General features: G+C 39.9%; 2 protein-coding genes across 3 annotated transcripts in view; one reads left to right on the forward strand and one right to left on the reverse strand.

The window, feature by feature from the left end:
- The window catches only part of LOC114310657 (spatacsin carboxy-terminus protein), a 62,290-nt gene extending 49,134 nt beyond the window's left edge, over positions 1 to 13,156 (forward strand). For both annotated transcript variants that reach the window (XM_028256721.2, XM_028256729.2), the window contains exons 20-26: positions 3,565 to 3,681; positions 3,806 to 3,927; positions 4,012 to 4,750; positions 5,159 to 5,413; positions 9,909 to 10,091; positions 11,060 to 11,401; positions 11,828 to 13,156. In XM_028256721.2, coding sequence (XP_028112522.2) covers positions 3,565 to 3,681; positions 3,806 to 3,927; positions 4,012 to 4,750; positions 5,159 to 5,413; positions 9,909 to 10,091; positions 11,060 to 11,401; positions 11,828 to 12,577 — 2,508 coding nt within the window. In that variant the 3' untranslated portion in view covers positions 12,578 to 13,156. The remainder of the gene's footprint in view (positions 1 to 3,564; positions 3,682 to 3,805; positions 3,928 to 4,011; positions 4,751 to 5,158; positions 5,414 to 9,908; positions 10,092 to 11,059; positions 11,402 to 11,827) is intronic.
- Positions 6,253 to 8,319, reverse strand: LOC114274773 (protein trichome birefringence-like 12). The gene is given in 3 exon segments (XM_082869666.1): positions 6,253 to 6,260; positions 7,349 to 8,090; positions 8,093 to 8,319. Coding segments are annotated over 3 exon segments (855 nt in total). The 5' UTR covers positions 8,198 to 8,319.
- Positions 13,157 to 13,963: the final 807 nt, after the last annotated feature.

Raw genomic sequence — 13,963 nt, forward strand, 5'->3', positions numbered from 1 at the left:
GCCGGTGGTAACTTTTCTACTAAAGCAGCGACTTGGAATGACTCGCTAAGAGACATACCTTCTGAATGAATATCATGCAAAATTATTTGAAAACTTTGAACTTGAGATATTACTGTTTGGGAGTCTACCATAACAAAATCCAGAAATTTACCGACGACAAATTTCTTCGTGCCGCCATCTTCTGTCTTGTATTTCTTCTCCAAAGAATCCCACAATTCTTTTGCTGTTTTCAGAGGACTGTATACATTATACAGCATATTGTCAAGGCCATTTAGGATGTAGTTTTTGCACAGGAAATCTGAATGTTTCCAAGCATCTACAGCAGCAACAACTTACCGATCACTTTCACCTTCTTTAAGTACTGGAGCCTCTTCATGGAGAAACCGGGCCAAATTAAGAGTCGTAAGATAGAACAGCATCTTCTGCTGCCATCTCTTAAACTCGGTTCCGTTAAATTTTTCCGGTTTTTCTCCATGATTGATTGGTACATGAACATGGTTCTGGATAGGGACCGATGTAGGTGTAACAATAGGAGTACCACTGCCAAATGCAGTTTCAGTTGTAGTAGCCATAATCTCTTATTACAAAAATCAGAAAAAATTAAAACACAAATTAATTTTCTAGTTACTAAAACCAGAAAATAAATTATAACAACAAAATAATTTTATTTTCCTTGTTACTAAAACTAGAAAAATAAAATATCACAATAATTTTCTGTAATACCAAATAATATTCTGCAATTGTTAATGACACCAGTATATTACTACTAGTTGTCAAAGAAAAGAGACAATATATTATTACTATCTGTCAAATAGCATAAATCACTATTTGTTTTTCCAACCAGAATATTACTTTGAAAACACAGAAAATTAAATACAATGAAGATATCAAAAAAGGACTATGTCTTAAGATTGTTGGACAATCTTCACTGTATTTAAATAGATTAAATTCTGTTGTGTACAAAACAACAAGAAGAATATAAAAAAAATAAAGAAAATGAGAAAATTTGTTTGATTACAAAAATCAAACTTGAAATAAAAAAAATAATAAATAAAAACAGATTTTATTTTGTTACAAAAACAAAATTAAAATCTGATTAAATAAACAAAATTAAAATGGGAATAAAATTAAACAACTTACTTGGTTAATTTCTTTTGAATAACTTTCTGATCAAGTCCAGTGTTTAATACTGTGTCCTTAAGACAGATTCGTCATCTTCACGGTGCTTTCAGAGTCTGGACGTCTATCTCCCAGGATAAAATGATCTATCAACGAATAAAAGCAGTACTACAATTTATTCGTTCGTCGAACACACTAAGTGTTTATACTCTCTGTAACAAGAACTAAATGCAAAATGAAGAATAAATTTATAACAGAAGATGGAGTACGAAAATTGGAGTATTTTTCCAAATGGGGGGCTTAGTCTATTTATAGATGGATTGGTGGCTTTCCATTTTGAATTAAACAGGTATTGTACCTGTTCAATTTGAATTAAACAGATACAAAACTGTTTAGGCACTGTTTGGTTTGAAATTCAAACAGATTTAGAGCTGTTGGATTCAAAAAACGGAAGAGCCCTGTTTGGATGTACAGAAAAAATCGAACCAGATTATTTCCGGTTAATTTGAATTATGGATTTTATTTTACCAAAAAATAAAAATAAATTCAAATGTTTTTGGCCCAAAAAGATTAGTATTGGGCCGAACAAGCCCAACCACACACCACGCACTCGCGTCCAAGCCCAGCCCAGCCCGCCCGACCGACCAGACAGACGGCAGCGCACGCGCGTGGTGATTTTTGGGTCCAATGGGTCTAGCTCATTTTGCCCATAACCTCTCCCTCTAAAACACTTGGGTACCCCTTGGCGCACACCCCAAGTACCAAACCCATGCCTTATAAACCCTTTCAAAACTTCTCACCAAATCAATGTGGGACTAGTCATTTTACAACCTTAAGGAATTTCCACCAAAACTCCATTTCTATGGAGTACACTTTGGCTTCAATTTCTCATTCACTCGGTAATGGTTTTGAGCAACCAAATATACCACGTGAATCACAACGCGGCATAGAACGCGTTACCACTTTGACCCGAGTAAATCGACGCTCGGGGCCCACCTAAAAAATAGACCAAACTTGAGAAAAAATTCTGGTTTTACCCAGAATTTTCCTACCATTTCCAACAAGTTCCAAAACGTAATTCGATAGGATATCAATATTTTCTGATGACACTGCACCAATTACAGTTGCCACCATCGTAACCTGAATTGGTGTGGTAGTGGTAGTGATGTACATTAATTGAACTAATGATTTTAGACAAGGAGGAGATGGTGTTTGAGGTTCGGTAATATATATATATATATATATATAGGTATATAGGTATAGGTTTGTATCTTTTGACTTCTAAGGGAGATGGAGTTGAGAGGTGCGCCTAGGATTGGGTTTTGTTTGGTTGTGGAGGCATCAACAGTGGAGTAGTGAGTGAGATGGGGGTCAAGAGGTGATGGTGGTGGTCGAAACAATGGAGTTGGCCTTAGCTGATTGTGATTGAAAGAACAGGATGTTAATTCGGGTATTGGGTTTGAAGAAGACGAAGATAGATATGGTTGGGGGATTAGGTAGAGGCAATGGATGACAATGGCATCTTACTTATAAGTGGGAGTAGTTCTAAAGGCTATTGTTAAGCATTGTAGGTAAGGAAAGAAGAAAATGGATTAGATCTAGTCGCTAGGAGCAACTAATCTCACCTATCCGTAAAAAGGGCGGTCTATTCAGGGAAGTTCTTTATTCTTTATTTGGGATAAGATTCAAGTTCATTAGAGTCAAGCTCAGGGTGGAAGGTTGAAGAAGTCCATTGTCCTTTCTTTTGCTTATTCGCTTGCAACCGTTGAATGAAAGAGAAAGTGGCTTTGTCAATGGGTGTTGGATGGAGGTAGGTATTGAATTTGGAGAAAAATAAGATAGGGGTGGGTGGGGGATTGGGTAGAAGCAATGGATTGCATTGGTGGCTGGCCTAGCAGGGTGAGGATCTTTTTTTCATTTCTTGTCTTTTGTTGATGGAGTCAACTTTTGAGGCCCATTAGGGGAGGACGGTATCATTTCTTCATACTAATTGGGCCAGCTATAATTTAGGCAATAGTGAAGGAGGTCCGTGCAATTTACCCAAAAAAAATAATTAATAAGCAATCTATTTAATCCATCATAATTTGATTTCACAAATAAAATCCTCTCTGATCTCCATTTGTTGTTAACCAATTAAAGATGATGTAAGCAGTTGCTGTGTTTATAATTTTCACGATTAACCTTCACTGCCACCTTTTATTATGTTAGTCTCAAGTTCTTAGAATACATAGATATTTCTTCTTGGTATACAAGCCTTGACCTATACTTTTGCCACCTAAAAATGTGTTATTAGCACACTATTTATTTTGGAGGCTATAGCTGTATGATTTTATTGTGTAGATCTTTATTTGATGCACAAAAAATTCGTTGTATACATCTTTCTTATACGAATGCCATCTCTCTCTCTCTCTCTCCCCCCCCCCCCCCTCTCTCTCTCTCTTCAAGGCTGAGTCCATGGTGGCAGAGTGGAAGGAGTTTCTTTGGGATGTACCAGAAGAGAGAGTCGCTTTATGGGGTCACTGCCAAACACTGTTTGTTAGATATTCCTTCCCTGCATTACAGGTATTTTTACTTTGGAATCAACAACAGTTCAATATCATAGTTGAAAATTGTATTTTCATTTTTTTTACCTGCTACTTCTTTATCTGCAACTTTGTTGGGATTTTCTGCTGTTGTTTTGTTTTAGGCTGGATTATTTTTCCTGAAACATGCAGAAGTTGTGGAGAAAGATCTTCCATCAAGGGAGCTTCATGAAATGCTACTTCTTTCTCTACAATGGCTGAGCGGGATGATAACCCAGTCCACCCCGTAAGTAATTTTCAACAGAATTTGTAGTGCTGATTCGCATCTTGGGATAAATCTTCCTTCTAACTTGTATGGTGAATTTATCAGAGTTTATCCATTGCATCTTCTGCGAGAGATCGAGACTAGAGTATGGCTCCTGGCGGTAGAATCGGAAGCTCAGGTAAAAAGTGAAGGAGACTTCACCTTAGCCAGCTCTAGCAGGGAACCTGGGACTGGAAAGAGTTCCAATATTATAGATCGGACTGCCAGTATCATAACAAAAATGGACAATCATATAAATGCAATGAGGACTAAAACTTCAGAGAGAAATGATGCAAGGGAAAATAACCAGACACACCACAAGATTTCACAAGTTGTGGATTCTAGCTTTTCAACTAGTATGGGCGGGAATGCAAAGGCAAAACGTAGAGCCAAAGGCCTTGCACCATCAAGACGGCCTCTAATGGATACAACAGAGAAAATTATTGATTCTGAGGATGGTGTCGCTGCTCTCTATTTCAGAAATGATTTGCATTTGCAAGATGAAAACTTCAGAATAGAATCATCCTTTTCAAGGTGGGAAGAAAGGGTTGGACCTGAAGAGTTGGAAAGAGCAGTTCTTTCTTTATTGGAGTTTGGGCAAATAACAGCTGCAAAACAACTCCAGAATAAGCTGTCTCCAGCACACATACCACCTGAATTTGTACTTGTAGACGCTGCTTTAAAGCTTGCAGTTATCTCAACTCCCTGTAACAAAGTATCCATATCAATGCTGGATGAGGAAGTGCGTTCTATTATTCAATCATACAATATATTGATCGACCACCATGTGGTTGAACCCCTGGAGGTTCTGATTCAAAACTCTTTTCTAATTTATTTTCACTCAAGCTATTTCTTTGCATGTGAATAATACCAAGTATTCAGGATGAAATGCAATGCTAGACAAAACAACCCCTTATGCAACAAATATATACAACCTCATGTGCCAATGATGTTAAAAGTAAAATAGTCATAACCGTCTGCTCGGTTTCAGGGCTGCATTACTTTCATCAGTTTCCATATTATATTTTGGTCACAGAGAGGTTGTTAGTATAACATATTCCAAATTAAAAATATCCACGTTCCCTGTCCAAGGCTACTTGTGATTTGTTTCCTTTCATTGTTAATGGGTTTTCCACTTCCTGATGGCTGCACGAAAAAATTGGTCATTAATCCGTTTTTTGAACTAATGTATTAGTTTCTTGTTAAATTGTAGGTACTGGAGAGTTTAACAACCATATTTATGGAAGGTAGTGGTCGTGGGCTATGCAAGAGAATAATAGCAGTTGTAAAAGCTGCAAATGTGTTGGGTCTTTCTTTCTCAGAGGCATTTGATAAGCAGCCTATTGAACTGCTACAGTTGCTTTCTCTTAAAGCACAAGATTCCTTTGAGGAAGCAAATCTCCTGGTGCAAACTCATTCTATGCCAGCTGCTAGTATTGCTCAAGTTCTTGCAGAATCCTTTTTAAAGGTGCCTTTTACATTTTTAATCCTTAAATTTCATTTTAAAGGTACTTTTTTTCTTCGTAAATTTTAGTTTATGAACACATTGATGCTTTGAACTCATGAGTTACTTGCCATTTGCATTGGGATAGAATATAGCTTCTGTGAATGGCCAACCTCGAGGTGGCTTGAGTGGGGCCTTTAGGAAGATGGTAAGCACTGAGATGGCTAGGGACCATCAAAGGTGGAGGAAGTGAGAACCAAGGAAACCCTGAAATCTTTTGAGCTTGTTGGAGGGGAGCGGACAGCTCTTGTCTTGCTTGCATGGATGATGACCCTTTATATGGGGATAGTCAAACCACGTGGCTAGCTTGGCCTAGCATAGAGCTATAAACAAGTTGAGTAGTGAATTGTTTGAGGTTGGTTTGAAAAATTTACTATCTTCAAAAAGGTTTTCTTTATCTTTGGAACCGATATCAAATGATCATTAATCGAGTCAATCACAAGCCAAGCTCTAGTAGCTTGGTTTTTTAATATAATTCTAGTGAGTATTAAGCTCACTGAGTTGAGTTTGAGCAAAGCTCAGAAAATTAACAAGTTTCAAATTATGTTTAAACTTGATTTGTTTACATAATGAACGGTTCTCAAAAGGGCTTTTAAGCATCCAAACACGATTCAAGCTTGAATAGCTTGAGGTTTGTTTTACAACCCTAGTCCAGCATAGCACCCCATTCTAGAGGATAGGTGGCTAAACACTCTTGATTCAACAATGCAGAGGTTTCCAGCACATCTTGTGCCTATAATTAGACATCGGAACTTGTATCACGAGACTGTAGTGTGTAGGAATGTTAAACCTCGGGGGTTGTATCACAGATCTGCAAAAGTAGGTATGGTAAATCGTTCGAGGTGTCTTATACCGTGGTTAAAACCTCTCTCTATCTAAGGTCCGTCAAGGTGGAACCACCCGGGAGAGAGAGAGCTAGCTAGGAAACCTTGACTATCACTCAACTCTGTCCCCAAGCCACATATCCGCTGGTGATCCTGAGTGGGATTTCTAGGCCCTACTTTCTGACCTGGGCTGGTGTGGTAGTGTCCGAATGCTTCGATTATAGATGGGGGAACCTACCCAATGTCGGTTGTTTGGCCAAGCCAAAGGTAGAAATTAATGGGGAAGGCATGCTCAGCTGAAGAATAAGCATGCCTTTGTCGTGATGAAGATAGGAAAAGACACGCATGGGTGAGGAGTCATCGATCAAGGTAGACAAGCTCTAAGCATTCCAACCACGATTGGAGGCGAATGCTTGGGTTGTGGTTCCTTGGCCGAACCAAGGGCTGCCATGAGCGATCTCAAGCATGCTTTAGTGGTGGGGCTAAGGTGGCGTGCCATGTTTGCCAGCCTTGACCAACACAGCTCGACCTTGGAGGGGAGCACGTGGAGACTTCTTGTTGGTTCTCTCGTCATCTCACGAGGTATGCCATGTAGCGAATTTGAACACATGTACCTACAACTTCCAATTAGAAGTAGAGAATAAATGGCACCTGCCACCTCCTAAGTTGTCGTGTCAAGACATACTCCAAAGTCCAATTTCAACCAAAAGATCGTAGCTTAAACCCAGACTCCCCAGGTTGGGCTATGGTGGCTGTTAGAATTTCCCATCTTTACCTTCACCTACTCCACTACACACTCCACTTCACCTACCTCCACTTCACCACACACTCCACTTCACCTAACCCACTATCACCTCCACTACACCTACTACCACATTTTCTTCTATATATAGATTGTATAGGAATTGTAATTAATCAAGCTTGTAATATATCAATCAATAATACATCCTTTTTTACATGGTATCAGAGCAAGGTTAAGAGTTTAGTATTTTTTTTTTCGTGTCACCGGCGGGCGGCAACCTCGCCTTGGCCGCCCGCCGGACCTCAACCTAGTCCGCCGGACCTCTACACATACCTTCCCTCCGCTGCCACAAAGTCCATAGCTGAACTCTTCTTTGCCTCACACATATTTGTTCTCCGAGCTTCTGTTGTTTTTGACCCCAGACTGCCACTGCATCCTTCTTTCCCAGCCAAACTGCCGGCTGGGCATCTGCTCTGAACTCACTCAAATGAGTCAGATCAAGTAATTGAATATCAGTTCCTCGTAATGCCTCTTCAATTATATGATTCAGTCGTCTTGCTTCTTTGTTCACTCCATTGTTGCTGGGATCAAACCACAAATCAAGCTGCTGTTCCTCAAGGGGCTCATTGAACAAACAACTACCATTTTGATTCCAATCACCACCATAAAAATGTCTTGGAGATTGCAAGCGCCAGAACTTGAGTGTCTTTCGTGGGAATTCTTTTTCTATGTAAGAAACCATATTCTCAAGGACAACTTTAAATCCATCCAACATCTGCAGGGGTGGAACTATGGGTCTCCCAGCCTTATAGAAAACAAGAGGCGTCTCTTTTGGGAACTTGTCGTAACCCCACCAGTGGCCGGTATTGAATACAAGGACATCATAGAAGCCAGTGATGGAAGCCCAGTCATCTGACGGAATATCAACATCTACTCGATATATTCCCTTCAATCCATCTTGATTAGAGACTGCTGACTGCTTTGGCTGCCACTCGTATTTGGCAAGCAACACAGAGCGATGATAAGCCACAGTAACATTGAATTTGGGAAAATCAGCACCTCTCCAAGCCCCTTTTTTCTCTTCCACTTCTTAGCACCCACATCAGCAACCCATAGAGTCCCAAGTCTCTCTCTTCTTTTTTCCAACATAATCATCTCTCCCACACTCACACACACACCCATGGGATTGACAGACAGCACTTTCTGATGCCACAATTTTTTTATTCAACCCCACTCCACTTTCTCTTATTTTAATATATCTCTATATATATATATATATCTATGTTTATTTTATTATATTGCACAGACCATCATCCTCTTCTCTCTCTCTCACTTTCACGCCCACGGTTTTGATCAAACCCAGCATATAGTTTCCAAGCCACCCATGTGGGCTTGTCCCCACTTATTATTATTATTATTATTATTAAAAAAAAAAAAAAAAAAAAAAAAAAAAAAACAGGCAGACGACGAACTTGCACACCACACTCCTTTTATTCATATCAGGGGCTCACCCCGATCACCATTTTACATCAAAAAAAAAAAAAAAAAAAAAAAAAAAAAAAAAAAAAAAAACCAACAACCACAACAAACAAAACAATTTGTTTTCTTTTCTGCAGCCGGCCACCAACCGACCTCACTTCTTCGCCTATTCAGCCGGTCTTTTCTTCTTGCCTCCGTCCTGGGCGGCCCTTGCCGGTGTTGCCTCCGTGTTTCCCACGCCACCGAGCACATTTACTCCCTGCTCCTCCACTGCCGCATATGGCGGTCCTCCAAATCGGAACATCACGGTGGCCTTCCGCTTCAGCTCCTTGTTTTCTGCCTTTAGCACACTGATCTCTGCTCGCGCATCCTTATACATGCGTTGGAGCAAAGCCAGCTGGGCATTTACATGCTGCACCTCATTTGTCCTACTTTGCAGCCGGTTCGACAAATTTGTGACCGCCGTCATGCTTTCCACACATGCCTTCAAAGTATACTGATTGGCCTCCACATCCGACTGCACTGCCATTCTTTGCTCCACCGACCGCATCGGAAAGTTCAACGGAGCAAACTCCGGGGCGCTTGGTTGAGGTTCCAGTGCCACCGCACCAGTTCTCTCTCTCGTTGACTCGTTGAGGTCGGGAAAGAGGGTGAGCAGCCCGCGGGAAGACGATGAAGCCATTTTCTAGGCAACAGAGTGTTATACAGAATCTCTCTCACAAATCTCTCTCAGAATATCTCTCACAGGTGTTTTTTGCCTCAGCCTCAGCCTCTGTCTTATAGCCGAGGCAGCCACGCGCATCGCGCGCCTCTTGACGCCCGACAAACTGGCACGCCTTTTCATGGCACATCTTTTGATAAAATGGGCACGCCTTTTGATGGCACGCCTTTTGACAAAATTGAGCGCACCTTTTGAGGATGCGATTTTTTAAAGGGTCCGACAAGACTCTGTAAACTGTCCCGACATTGATTCCGGTTAGCTCCTTTATGGGTCCGACAAGACTCTGTAAACTGTCCCGACATTGATTCCGGTTAGTTTCTACAAGGGTCCAGCAAGACTCCGTAAACTGTCACAACATTGTCTTCTACAACGGTCCGACATGACCCCATAAACTGTCTTCTACAACGGTCCGACATGACCCCATAAACTGTCTTCTACAACGGTCCGACATGACCCCATAAACTGTCTTCTACATCGGTCTGACACCACCATACAGTGTCCTCTACAACGTTATGACACCCCATACAGTGTCTTCACCAACGGTCTGACTGTCCTGCATGGTCAGATAAATCAACATAAGCAGTTTGGCTTGGATCAGCTGAAACAGGGAGTTAGATTTATTTTTCATTTTGCAGATCAACTTAATTTCTTTAAAAAAGTACTCATTTTATTAATTTCATTGATGTACTCCAGGGTTTATTAGCTGCGCATCGTGGGGGATATATGGATTCTCAGAAGGAGGAAGGACCTGCTCCTCTATTGTGGAGATTCTCGGACTTCTTGAAATGGGCAGAGCTTTGTTCATCAGAACCAGAAATTGGTCATGCATTGATGCGTTTAGTGATTACCAGCCAAGAAATACCGCATGCCTGTGAGGTATGATAGTTGTCGTTGTTGCCCAGTGTGCCATAATACTAAAATATATATATATATATTAAATGTGGATTATATTGGATTTTTTATTTTTATTTTTTTGGCTGGAAAGTTCTGTTCATGGAAATTAGAAAACAGGATGCATGTTGTAGCTATTAGAATACAGGGGTTCAGGGTTTAAAACTCTGCTGTCAACCTTGAGGTTGTGAGTTCAAACCTAAGGGCAGCCATTTTGTACAAATTATGTCAAAAGCTAGGTTTAGGGATGGTCATTTTACCCTGCCCCCTGCATCCCTCACCCTGTCCCGCACAGATTTTTCCCGCCCCGAAGAGGAAGTGGGGTAGGAACGGGGTTTGCATCCTCCACCCCGTTCTAACCCGCCGTTGCCCCGTTTATATTTACTAAATGTATTTATATGTATATAATACATATATCATTTAATTTTTTTAATATGGTAAAATTAAAAATACAAAATATTACACTTCATATTGTTTTTCAGTCATTTATTTCTTATCTTACATCTTTGAACTTTCATTAATTATAAATCACTATCCATAACACACTATATTATATATGATTTTTATTAATATTTATATTTTGTAAGTTATAAAATTAATCCATCGCCCACCCTGCCCCTGATACATGGGGGGGAGACTGGTGACTACAAACCAGCCCCAAAGCCAAACCGTGATCAATGTACCCCTCATTCAGTGGGGACTGAAGGTTCTTTTTTTTTTTTTTTTTGGTCATCATTCTTATTGTATAACGTTATGGCCCTTGTTAATTAAAAGGCCATATTGTTCACGTAGTTTGTGATACAAAATTATCACACTTTATCACTGACAAAATAGTGATCCTAATCTAATTAAAGATAGCTGTGTAATATCATCAGCTTGTTTAATAAAAATAAAAATAAAAAAGATGAATAAATAGAAGATGAGCTAATGTCTCTTGAAATATGATTTGTCAGGTTGAGCTTCTTATTCTGTCACACCACTTCTACAAGTTATCAGCTTGCCTTGATGGAGTTGATGTTCTTGTAGCCCTTGCAGCAACCAGGGTAGAAGCTTATGTCTCAGAGGGCGATTTTCCTTGTTTGGCTCGCCTGATAACTGGAGTAGGAAACTTCCATGCCCTCAATTTCATTCTTGGAATTCTTATAGAAAACGGTCAGTTGGATCTTCTCCTTCAGAAGTTTTCAGCTGCTGCAGACACAAATACGGGCACTGCTGAGGCTGTAAGAGGATTCCGCATGGCTGTTCTCACAACACTGAAGCAATTTAACCCAAATGATCTTGATGCATTTGCTATGGTTCGTATATGCCCGTGGTTTGCAAATAAAATGTTTAATTTTTTGCACCAGTTCTGATGAAAAACATAGAATAGATAATTTGTGCCATGTTGAGTTCTGGCTGCATTAATAGGTAACTGATACTAGGCCATGGTGTCCACATTGTGGTTAGGCTTTCAAATCATAAGGTCCCTTGACTAATACGGTTGCTCATATATTGTCCCTTTAGCAATGGTAGCCACTTCATCGTCTTCCTTTTGGAAGGTCTAGTCTGAAAACTTTGTCTCCAAATCAAGTAGCTGAAATTGTTTTGGCTGCATTTGTTTTACATGCAAGTAATTAAATACAATTTACAGATCCCTTTGCCTAGGTGTATGACATGTCAGGTAATAGCACAAGCTCATGGTTCCTCAAGTATACCATTGAATTTGTTTCTTTCCCTTGCAGGTTTATAATCACTTTGACATGAAGCATGAAACAGCTTCTCTTCTCCAGTCACGAGCTGAACAATCATCTCAGCAGTGGTTCCTCCGTTATGACAAGGACCAGAATGAAGACCTCCTTGATTCAATGCGCTACTTTATTGAAGCAGCTGCGGTTCACTCCTCCATTGATGCTGGCAATAAAACACATGCTGCTTGTGCTCGCGCATCCCTTGTCTCACTTCAAATACGGATGCCAGATTTCCAGTGGCTCAATCTATCTGAAACCAATGCACGACGAGCCCTTGTTGAGCAATCCCGTTTCCAAGAGGCACTAATTGTTGCCGAAGCCTATGATCTTAACCAGCCAAGTGAGTGGGCCCTGGTGCTTTGGAATCAGATGCTCAAACCAGAGCTTACTGAGCAGTTCGTGGCTGAATTTGTGGCCGTGCTTCCACTCCACCCTTCAATGCTTGCTGATCTTGCAAGATTTTACAGGGCTGAGGTGACAGCCAGAGGGGACCAATCTCAGTTCTCAGTTTGGTTGACAGGTGGAGGGCTACCGGCAGAGTGGGCAAAGTATTTGTGGAGGTCATTTAGATGTTTGTTGAAGAGGACTAGGGATTTGAGGTTGCGGTTGCAACTGGCCACTGTGGCCACTGGTTTTAGTGATGTAATCGATGCATGCACAAAGGCACTAGATAGGGTTCCTGACAATGCCGGGCCACTTGTGCTGAGGAAAGGGCATGGAGGGGCGTATCTCCCTCTGATGTGATGGTGGAAGAAGAAAAGCTTGATGGTTGTGATGGAGTAGTTGATTTTGCTTTGATTCTGATGATCATGACATGATATTGGAGATGGAGGTGATGATTGACAACGTAGTCATCAAATTTGGTGCTAACAAAGATCGAAAAGTCGGCAACATTGAGAAGGAAGGACGATAGATCCTCGTACCATCTTGTGTGTAGTAGCACCATGAAGTATATAGGTTGAAGAGATTAAGAGATTCTTTAACATCTTGTCCAAGAATCTATAGCAAATTAGGCCCATGTGAAAAGACGAAGAAACAAAGAAATTAGGCCCATGGGAGGAGAAGAAGAAAAGAAGTCAAGCTAAATCATAATAGGTTTGTTCTTTCAAAAAAAAAAAATTTTTTTTATTTTTATTTTGTGTTTTTGGCCATTTGTTTTCAAGTTGCGCCCATTGGAGTTGAATGTGTATTGATTTTAGCTTTTTAGTCTTGGTTTTCTTTGTGTATGACTATGAAACGTACCCTTATTCTTTTGCTAGAAATGCACAAACATGTACATAATTCTTGGTTAATAAGAGGTTTTTGTGGGTTGATTTTGTGAGAGATAGGCAAATAGCTATGTATGTATTATTATATATTTTGTTCCACAAAATCCAGTTTGTTACATTTGCCATGGTTGGATCTTTTTTGATTAAAAGATTTGGAAAGAGATTTGAAAATGTAAAATGAAAAGGTGTGTGAAATTAGGTGAAATGTAAGTATATTTTATTGATATATTATTTTTTTTTTTCTTTTCAAATCTCTTCATAAATTCTCTAATCAAACACAACGTTAGAGTCTCTCTCCCTACTTGGATTGCATTGAGTTGGAATTAGATATATATATATATATATATATGTAAGTATTTCAGAGCAACAGGCCTCCTCGGTTTGGAACTTCAGCTACTTAATTCCGTAAACACGGAGTATCAAAGGATGCGAATCACAAGTATCACAGCTAATCAATTTTTGAGAAATTTTGTTTCCCATTGGGGGACAACTTTTTTTTGGTTCCCCTAAAGTCGTATGGTATAGTAAATTATTTGGAAGCTTGAAGGGAAATTATACTAAATTATATTAAGTCTTTATTACTTACCATTTGTTTATGATATATCACATACAATTTGAATTTTGACTTTTTTTCAATGTAGACCCTCAATTTTTTAATAATCCCAAAATATATCATTTCTTTCTTGCAAACCCTTAACCTAATAACAGTCAGAGGTGGCACCATTGGTCCCCCCCCCCCCCCCCCCCCTCTCCTCCCATCACAACCCTTCCCCTTCGTCACCCCTTCCCAACTCATCCTTCCCATTCTTCTTCATCTTTTCTTCCTCATCTGAAAACCATAAGGTGTTATCTCTCTATCTCT

The sequence above is a fragment of the Camellia sinensis genome, chromosome 1 (genome assembly GCF_055761805.1).
Source record: "Camellia sinensis isolate YWXY chromosome 1, ASM5576180v1, whole genome shotgun sequence".
Lineage (NCBI taxonomy): Eukaryota > Viridiplantae > Streptophyta > Magnoliopsida > Ericales > Theaceae > Camellia > Camellia sinensis.